The sequence below is a fragment of the Gambusia affinis genome, linkage group LG01 (genome assembly GCF_019740435.1).
Source record: "Gambusia affinis linkage group LG01, SWU_Gaff_1.0, whole genome shotgun sequence".
Classification (NCBI taxonomy): Eukaryota; Metazoa; Chordata; class Actinopteri; order Cyprinodontiformes; family Poeciliidae; genus Gambusia; species Gambusia affinis.
The window spans coordinates 17,511,977-17,522,206 of NC_057868.1; the positions used below are offsets into that span (position 1 = coordinate 17,511,977).

The 10,230-nt window shown below is 43.4% G+C and overlaps 1 protein-coding gene across 1 annotated transcript; it reads right to left on the minus strand.

Moving 5' to 3' along the window:
• Positions 1–329: 329 nt before the first annotated feature.
• Positions 330–10,026, minus strand: adnpb (activity-dependent neuroprotector homeobox b). Its single transcript, XM_044116432.1, has 4 exons — positions 9,594–10,026; positions 5,703–5,819; positions 4,342–4,434; positions 330–4,223 (listed from the first exon to the last, which is right to left on the minus strand). The coding sequence occupies exons 2-4, from the start codon at positions 5,808–5,810 to the stop codon at positions 1,266–1,268; spliced, it is 3,159 nt and encodes a 1,052-aa protein (XP_043972367.1). The 5' UTR covers positions 5,811–5,819; positions 9,594–10,026; the 3' UTR covers positions 330–1,265.
• Positions 10,027–10,230: the final 204 nt, after the last annotated feature.

Sequence of the window (10,230 nt, forward strand, 5' to 3'; positions counted from 1 at the left end):
AAAGACCTCAGCATACTGAATGGCATCCTGAACTTATTGAAAGAAAAGAAACTTTAAAACTGGTTGCTTTAAACAGAGGAATGATTCAAATCTACAAAGAATCAAAAACAAACTTTCTTGTATGGTCATCTCAGATACTATCTCTGCATCTGAAAGCTGGAGGATGGTACCTCTCGCTGACTGGACTTGGACACTCCTGAGCTATATTCCACTAATCTGAATTTTGCAGCTTTCCAGACTTATTTTAGCTCCAATTTCCAGGAAAATGTTAAAAGATGCACACCAAGCACAAGTAATTTCTTAAACCAAGCATCTGGTAAAGCATCCGGTCCTGTAAAAAGTCACAATTACAGCACTTTATTGTTCATAAATGCTTAGGTGAAAAATAAAATAAACAAAAATAAAATACACACAATTCAGAGAACACATGGTGAACACAATAATGTCCTTTGGAAGCAAAACCAGAAGTTTTCTTGCCAGTATCCTGGTTACTTTCCAGTCTTGCTGTGGGTCAATTTTTGACTGAGAAAATAGAAAACGAGCACAGTATAGTCAAAGATAATGAGCAATAGATGCCAAAAATGGATGAAATGATCATTTATGCCAACAGAAATATAAAGAGCAATGTTGCCAAATAATTAAAAAAATAAAACAGAGTTACAATAAAAGAAATTGTTCCGTTCATTTATATTTATATATATATTTATTTGGCGGAAAAAACTAATTTAGTTAAAAAATAAGCATGAAAATACCAATCCACAAAAGCAACACCTAGTTTTTAAGCATAGCAATGGAGAACATGAGGCTACCGTCCACACAGGTGATATTTAAGGATACATGTACAGCGACGTCTGTTCAAACATGTTTAAAAGACTGTACAAATTTACACTACCTATCTTAGTATACCTACATGAAAAATGGTGAATTATATGGTCAGTTTCTAAAGGTTTTACCCCCAAATATCGCTTCAGGAATACCGAGGAGCTCAGTGGCTAAAGCAATGTTAATAACTTTATTATCTCAAAGAAATAAAGAATATAGAAGGCAAAAACTTCCCATTTTTGTTTGGTGTAACTTTCCCCATCTTTGCTTGTATCCTGTAGATTTTAACTTCTTGCTTAGTCCTGCTTTCTAACATCAATAGATGGCTTTTTAAAATTTATTTATTTTTCCCATTTGCTTCACCCCTGTAATCCAGTGCACCTGTCATTTAATTCAGGTGAGGCAGATTTATTGGTGTGATCTTCTCAGACTGACTGATGCAGTCAGGACTGCTGTTTGCCCAGCTGGGCTCCATCTCTCTGGTTTCTAGCGGACGATGGGACAAACTTGGGGATAATAATGGGCAGACTGTCTCTTCCTGAGTTCTCAGTAGTGCCAAAACCATTCTCTACATGTCCCCCTTCATCATCTTCCTCATCATCGTCATCGTCGTCGTCATCATCGTCAGACATGTCGTCCAGATCTGAAACAGTTTTGATGTCTGTCCTTGTCTCCAGTCTCTCTTTAGATCCAGTAAACTGCTGGTTACCATGGATATGTGCTGCCGCCCCTGGTTTCTTGCCATTCCTCTGCTGCTCTTCCTCGTCACTTTCAGAGTCTATGGAGATGGGCTCAGAGAGGTCTAGAGGCATTTTCTGTGGTAAGGTGCTGCTGATTGTCTTGGTTTGGTCTCTGCCGACAGTACTTGGTTTGGGAAGCAAACCTTCAGGTTTCCCCGCCAACTCTCCCTGCTGCGGCTGCTCAACTCCACCGTTGGCAGCCACGAGTTCCCTGTGTCTCTGTAGAGCCTGTTCCGATACCCCCATGCGTGTCCTGGAAGTCCGAGGCTTGCCGTGTTTGCCTTCGTAAGAGGTGTCCGCGTCAAATTCCAGGTCATGGCGAAGCTTACTGAGGTCGTGCATGCTGAATCCCAGCAACACACTGGGCCGCTGGCTTTCACACTCCTGTACGCACTTTCTCCTTGTGCCGACAAAATGTCCAGAGACGTCCGACCTCCACAACCAGAGACTAGATGCCAGCTTGTCCACCTCTCGTTGGGTAGGGTATGGCGCACGATTGAAATATTGCGTCAGAAACTCTTTCCTGGACTCGTACGACTTACTTTCCTGACCTTTGGGGTCAAGAGCAAGAACAACAGGTTCGTTTGGATTTTCTTCAAAGTGAGATGGACCATTGAGGTCCCCAGGGTGTGCCCTTTGTCCGGGAGGTCCCGGCCTCCTTCGCTTCGGTGCGCTGGTGTCGGAGCTATCGAAGCCAGGCCGTTTCAGTGCGCTGCTCTGAGACTGGCTGACGCGAGAAGACTGGACGACCCTGGTGTCCTGTCCGTTCTGCGACTTCCCCACACCTCGACAGTGTACTAAGTGGAGCGTGATGGTAGACGCCGTCATGTTGCTTGTATAAACCCCCAAGCAGTGGATGCATTTATAGGTCAGCTTCTTTTCTACAGGATGAACGGTCTGAATCACCTGGTGCCGCTCTCTTAGATGGTGTGCCAACGAGTCTGAGATCGGGCCCTTGAGGATGGAGAAGCAGAGAGGGCACAGAGTCTTTCCGACATCTCTCTTGTAAGGAACGGAAGCTTGTGGAGTGCTCTTGATTTGAGGAATGTCTGAGAGGCCCAGTGACGCTTTAGATGGCTGCTGAGGCAGCAATCTCTTCCCCCCAAGAAGAGAAGCAGAGAGGTTTGACGAGATGGAGGAGGTGCTGTTCTGGGCATGAAATGCAACTGACTCTTCGGGTGCATCCCTCATGTTATATGTAGTGACAATCAACTGAACGTTTTTGGGGTTTCCCTGCTGCAGAGTGAGGTCAAAAGTCAGTGGAGAGTCGGTGCGAGGTCCAACCTTTTCCTCGGGGTGCGACAGCCGCATGTGGGCAACCATCTTCTCCACGTCGTTGAACGTCGCCCGACAGTACGGACAAGACAGGCCGTGGATTAGCATGTGGTTCAACAGCGTGTCACTGGGGAGATAGCGGTTGCAGTACAGACACTTGCTGGTGAAGTTGTGAATCTTCATGATGTAGTTGGCCACAGCAGGAACCTTTTCTGCTTTGTGCTCCTTCTCAAAGTGAGCACTGTAGACATTCTCTGGGAACAGCTCGTTGCAGATTGTGCAAATCTTCCACTTCTGGGTGTAGGACGTGCCGAGAACCGAGGAGCCACCCTTCTTTGCTGTGACAGCCGCTACTGTGGTGGCAGCCGCCTGAACACGTGAGCCCAACGGGTTGGATTTGAGGGAGGAAGAAGCGCCAGCCACCAGCGGGCTCCGCAGATTATTGGCAGAGATGAGCTGCTTTGCTGCATGCGACTGCTGCGGAACAGACACCTGAGCGTTTCCCGGCAGAGTTCCTCTAATGTGGTGGTTACCTAGAGAGAATGGCTGCATGCTGCCTGTCTTTAACCCCAAAGGGTCATGTTTTAGTCCAGTTAGAAAACTGTGGGAGTTAAAGGCAGCCTTTGATGCTGCGACAGCAGCAGCGGCGGCTCGACTAAGCTGTAGGGACGCAGAAGACCGCGGCGTGGCCAACACTGCTCCTTTGGGGCCCATCCCGATTATTGTCTTGTCTCCTTGAGTTTTGGCCGGGAACATAACGAGTGCTTTTGGTCGAGGGACTATTACACTGGTGTGGCCGATCATGGCCGTGACCTGATAGCCGATCCTCTCGTGGTCCTCGATGACGTGTTGGACCAGCGCTTCGTATGTCCGTGGAACAAACAGACACTTCTTGCAGTGAATTTGGTTTGCGTTACCACCGTGCGCGGTATTGCTCTCCGTTGTGCCACCGTTGTGACTGTTTGTTTTCTCTCCTGGCTTTACGATGTAAGGATGGGCCACTTGTTGAAAGTGTTCCCGGTAGATGTGCTTTCGCACCACATTGTACAAAGGGTCCCTGTAGGTGCACTTCTTGCAGTAGTACACCGCCTGTTCCACATTATCCACCGTCCTCTTCAGCAAGCCGTCCTTCGTCATGATCCCACCAGCTCCCGCCGCTGCCACGGCACCGGGCCCCTGCCGCACGCTGTTATTAGGCATGTGAAAGAGTTTAATGTGCGTTTCCAGGGTCTTCTTGTTGCCATTGAAAGTGCAGTAGGGACAATTGAGCAGAATGTTGTTCTCAAAGTCCTCGCTGTGGACGTTGCGGAAGTGGCTCTTGTATGCTGAGAAATACTTAGATGAAAATAAGCAGCCAGAGCAGCAAAAAGGTTTGGATCTGTAGTCCTGGAGACACAGATAAGTAAAACAAACAAACAAACAAACAAAAAAAGCAATTACTTGAAAGAAGAAATGAAAAATCACAGTATAGAAGCCACATGTTTCATTTGAATGAATCACCCACCTGGACTTTGGTATGGGATGGTTCCCACATGCACACATCTTCCCAGGTTGTGTGCTTAATGTACACCTCAGGAGGGTTAAAATCTTTATAGTCCTAACAAATAAAAGACAGATTAATACATATTCATAATAGATCTAAACAATATATCATCAGTGTGTGCTACACATCTCAGTCCAAAGGGCCTGCTTTTAGCAACAGATGGCAGGATGTAAGAGTTACAGTGACTGAAAAGTCGCTAAATATAACAACAAAGTTGCTAAGTATATTGGCAATATCGGGTGGCTATTGTTAACCGTGTGACCCGATGTGTCAGATAGGCCTCTCATGGCAGAACAAAGAGAATAGCTGTTGATTCTCAAACCTTTACTGAGATAAATAAATAGGCTTCTTATGCAACCATCAGCCAATCTCCCAAAATTAAGAAAATCAGAGAGGATTTATTGGTGAACCCCTGAAAATTACTATGGTGATCATGTCTTCATAACAGTCTCCTTGCTTGGGATACTGTTTTGTAACCCATCACTGCTTTAAAAGTCACAACAACGGCATTTCGCTCCATTCTTTCCATCTACTGCTGATGGCTCATTATTATTCCATAACAAACCTTTGAGGCTTTTACAGAACAGCTGGAGTTACAGTAAGATTAAATCACGCATGGATGGACTGGATTTAATTTAGTTGCTTAAGCGTAAAAGAGGCTGAACTGACATGTGTGCCACACTTTTCAGAGTCATCTTTTGGACATTTTTGGACATCATGTATCAGTTTCCTTCCACTTCACAACCGTGCACTAATTTAGACAGGCTTATACTAAAATTTTAAGTTACAAGACATATATATATATATATATATATATATATATATATATCTATATATGCATATATAGATATATATGTATATATATCTATATATGCATATATAGATATATATATATATAAGTAGCAGTATCTAGGAAGTGCAAATCCTCCAGCTTTAATTAAATAAAAGATTGATGAATTATCGAATGCAGAGAGCATCTTTTTTCTCTTTTATACATTAAGTGAAATATAATTAGAAAGGGAATACAGAGTCATCGTGGGTAATCACAGTGCAGTGTGTGCTGGTTTGTAGATTTAAATGAGGATACATCATCTTAATTCATGCTGCAGTGCCAGAAGCTCTGCAGCAGAAGCTTTACTTCATACACAGAAATCTCAATTCTTGAGAGCTTTAAAATTCAATATGCCATATTGTGAATGCACCCCCCCCCTCAAAAAAAAACATTATGTGGTAATTTATAAAAGACCTACTGCAATCTAAGGTAGATATAGCCATGAAGGAAAAGGTTAATTATTAACAGTGTGTACTTGGAGCGTGCTCACCTGTAGGTGATCTCTGCAGAACTCCAGGCCGATATCTCCCAGGACTTTCTTGACATTTCTCCTGGCTTTCCGTAGGCTGGTGAGGTTATTGACTGGGAGCTGGAACATTCTGCCCGCCTGAACAGAGGGGGGCGAACAAACACAACATGTCTTCAATAAGTGTGGACGTTTATCGCATTGTTTATCGCTATGCCTGTCGTGATAAGCAATAAATCAATTAAACGCATCATAAATTAAAACAAGCTCAATTATTTCTATTGGAGGCTTTATCATTTCTCTTTTCTACCACTAGTTGGTCTCAACTAGCCGGCTTTATTTTGAACCACAATTTGGTATATTGAAACTTCATAATTCATTTTGTTTGTTATTTCAGTGGTTTTATTTATTTTGGATATTTAAGATGTCTTCCAGTTCCAGTGTTAAATACTCACTAGTTATTGATCTTTCAAAATATGTTTTTGCATTGCTATGCCATTACTATTATGTTACTTGGAAACGGTCTCAAAACAACAATATCGTTTACTGCAAGAACTTCTGGAGCAAGTTATCATCCAACAAAATGTGTTATTGTGACAGGAGTATTTATTATGATACATTTCTTAGAAGCATTTTGATTTATTGTTGTCAGTTATTAACGATGTTTAAAACTGCAAAGCTGCTTTTAATGTCAAGATTGATCATTTTTCTACTTTCTGTTTGTTCAATGAAAGCATCAGTAAATACTAATGCACTTGAAAGTACTGTTATGTGCAGTTTATTGACACACATCACATGTTTTTGTGTCCTAAAAGAAGAGTATAACAAATGGGAAGGTTTTTTAAGAGCATTATTTGTGTTTGTGGGACTCTAATTGCTGTGACACAGTCATAGCCATACAATTACATAAAAACAAAGCAATAGGTTTTATTGTTATAATAACATTGCAAAATATGAGAACACTCTATGTACATACGACTAACCTCTAGCCAGAGAGTCTGATGTAAAAAGTGAATTTATATTGGATAAAACGCATCGTTCTGCTGAAACTGCCTGGTAAGATGAGCAACATTAACAACCTTTTAGCATGTGGATGTTTGTTGTGCTTGATTACAAGTCATTATTTTATAGAGCCATCTTTTCCATCTCCAAGTGAACCAGACTGACATTTTGTATTGTATGATTCAGTGAATGAAGGCGCTCCAGAGGTTTTAAAGGCATCAGTAGACGTTTCAGTCACACAACATAATATTTGAGAATACTCTACACGCTGCTGTTGGCATGTCAGGTACTTAAGAGAATGGAATTGCAGAAAAAACAAAACTTCAGAGCAGGTTGTGTTAAGAGCATCAGTTTCCGTGGAGACAGAACGCTGTGAAAAATTAACAGCTCTGAAAAATTACTAAATATATCATCTCTGTTGACTCGATGCAATTCAGAATTCCTGATGTCCTGTTTGTTCAGTACACAGGTGAGACTGTAGTGTTCAAAAGTCCAGACGTTTCCCTTCTTCACATGAACAAACAGCTTCCTGCAATCTTTTCGAAAGATTTTCTAGGTTTCTCAAATGTGTTGTTATTCTCTGAACGTGGGAAGTTATTCTGTTATTCCATTTATTATATTCTTTTGCCAGACTCTTTTTGCAAATATCCTCCACCTCAGGTGTTACGCTGTATGAGAACAGTTCTGAACTGTAGAAACAAACATTGGGTTCTAACATGGTACAGACAAGAACCCTCAATCCCAAACACATCTGTGCTTCACTGGGCTTCTCTTAAATTGATAGGAACTCCTATTAATTTAACAGGGATCTTATTAATTAATGAGAGATATATGAAGGAGTGAATTAAACTCTGTCTATGATTTTTAATTGATCTTGCAAAAAGTTCTGCCCCCAGAGAAAATTGGATAAAAGGGGAGAGATCATGTCACCAGTTTGATATTAATTCAGATTTTCACAACAAAAAACTAATCAATAATTATTGACATTGACCAATATTTATCAGGGTTTTTTTAAAACCATATATAAAACCCGATTATATAAGATAATACTTTATTGATCCCTGAAAGAGGTGGGGGATTTTGTTTGTCCCAGCATACAAAATATCAAAAAATGTTGAATTTTTGAACTTACTGTGTGCAGTTTACTGAAGCCTATCACACATATTCATGTGACTGGTGTCCTACAGAACCATATGACAAACATTTATGTTTTTCAAAGTGGTATTAGTGTTTGTGAAGCTCTTGATTGCTCTGCCATTCAGTCAAGCTGTTTTAGCTTCTGTTTGGCTAAAACAGAAGCAATAAATTGTTCGTATCACTTTTATCGTTATCACCATAGTGACACAAAACATCGTGATAGCACTTTAAATCTCTGTAGCCCACTATTAGATCCTCTTTTCAAATCAAAACTCTTGAGGAGCAGGGGTCAAAGGTCACCTTCTTCACAATATCAAAGCAATGTGACGCCAAACAATTACAGTGAACACATGGGCCCCCTCCCCGCTGTGCTCCAGCTAACGTCTTCCCACAAAACAGCTCCAGGTACTAGACACAGACCTCTACCCACTCTGCCTCCCTGATTTTTATTTTTTTTTTAATCCTTCATCCCTCCCTCTGATGTTAGATGGCGCTGCAGAGGACTCCCATTATGTAAGCCTCCCTTACACTCTGCCTGGCCCCCTTTTTTTCCTCCCTTCCTCACAGCACCATCACAGAATGGCGCCTCCTATTGAGTTAGCAGCAGCCCCTACAATATGTCTGCAGCAGAAGAGGGCTGGGGGGAGGGGAGGGAGAGATGTTGGATGGGAGGAAGAGGAGGGACAGAAGGAGTGAGAGAGACTTGGAAAGAGGGAGGGTGAGTTGGGGGAGAGAGGATGAGCAAGAGGAGGAGGAGGAGGGGTGTGGAAGGCTTGCAAAGGGGAGAGATGAGAGGAAAAGGGGGAGGCAGGGAGGTCAGAGAGACTGGCAGAGAGGAAAGGGAGGGTGGAGGGGACAGAAAAGGGAAGCGGGTGAGATAGATGAGAGGGAGGGAGAGCCAAGGAGAGGAGGGGGTAGGAGAGAAGAGAAGGAAGAGGAAACACAGGAGGAGGCTGCTGGAGGAAAACAGGCTTCCCGTTCTGCAGTGGAGCTAGAGGGGAAAGAAACATTGGCCTTCATGGCATTAAACTACCAGGATGTGATCACCTGGTCCACGTAGATCAGGTTTGCGCTTCCTCAATGTCTGGATGCTTAATTAAGGAAGGAGGAGGCCCTTCTCATAACACCCACGTCAATGAGAGATTGGGATTTAACACATGGCTGCAAACCTGTCTAGTGTATATTCTGATGAAGGTGAGGGTTTGTTTTTAGGCACATCACCCCGTCCCGATCCAACACCTGGCGCCAGTACAGCCCCACTGTCACCTGGCTGAACTCTGATCACATCCGAATGGGCTCAAACGCAAACAACTATTGTGGTCAATAACAAATTGAGTGTTCAAAAACAAATAGTTTAAACCGGTACGGCTCGGATGCTTTTTTTTTTCATTTTGTTTAAACAATAAAACATCTGGTAAGATCGAGATGGGCAAGGAGCTGCTGCTGCTGCAGCTGACAAAGAATAGGGGGCACACCGAACTCTGCTAGCATGCTAAGCTAGCTCCCAACAACATGGGCTGTTTAAAACTAATTCTTCACAATTCAACGCCTTGCTTCAACCCCACTAATCTATTACAAACAAGCTAACGGGTACTCGAGTTGCGATGAGCCTCCCAAACACACACACAAAAAAAACAACAAAAAAAAAAAACAAAACACGTACACACAATAGCCAGGGTCCCACCGCCACCCTTCACATCACATCCCCGCAGGTAGAGCACGGTTAACGGCCAGCTATTTGCGGTGCTCTCCCGTCCTTATGACACCCAGGTTTACCTGCTTTCACATCCAGGACTCCCGTCTGAGCAAACCGTGTCACCTCAGGCTGACCGAGGCCGTGTCTTCACACTCTAGCGCGCACCACTGTGTCCTCCCAGGTGTCTTCTGAGGAGGATCATCGGCCGTCGGTCTTCCCTCCCCAAGCCTGACGGTCCCTAACCAAACGGCGGCTATCCTGTCTCCTCTGGCCAGAGAGCGGAAACGGAGAGCGCTCCGAGCCTCACCGGACAACCAATAGGGCCGTTCCGCGGAGCGCTGAGGGCGGACACATGTTAGCTGTTTCACTCCCGAAATAGAAATTCACCTTTAACTGTGCCTATACTTCCCCGGTAGTGAGAATTGCTTTGCCCATTCTCGTCTGACGGACAATACACAGCAAGCCCGCAAACTGCCCAATCCAAAATGGCGCAAATAAAAGGAGCGGAAGTGACATCTACCTTATTAGCATAAATTATCTCGTCGCAAGGTTCCTCCTAAATAAAATCATCTCATTAAAACTCCTGATTGGTTTGTCAGTCAGTTTGGCCAATTAAGCAAATATCTGCCATAAGACAATCCGTCCCGTCTTTCTTCTTCGACTGTTTATTTTGCGTCTGTGTTGGACTCAACGGGGTAAACAACCCCGCAGCAGTTA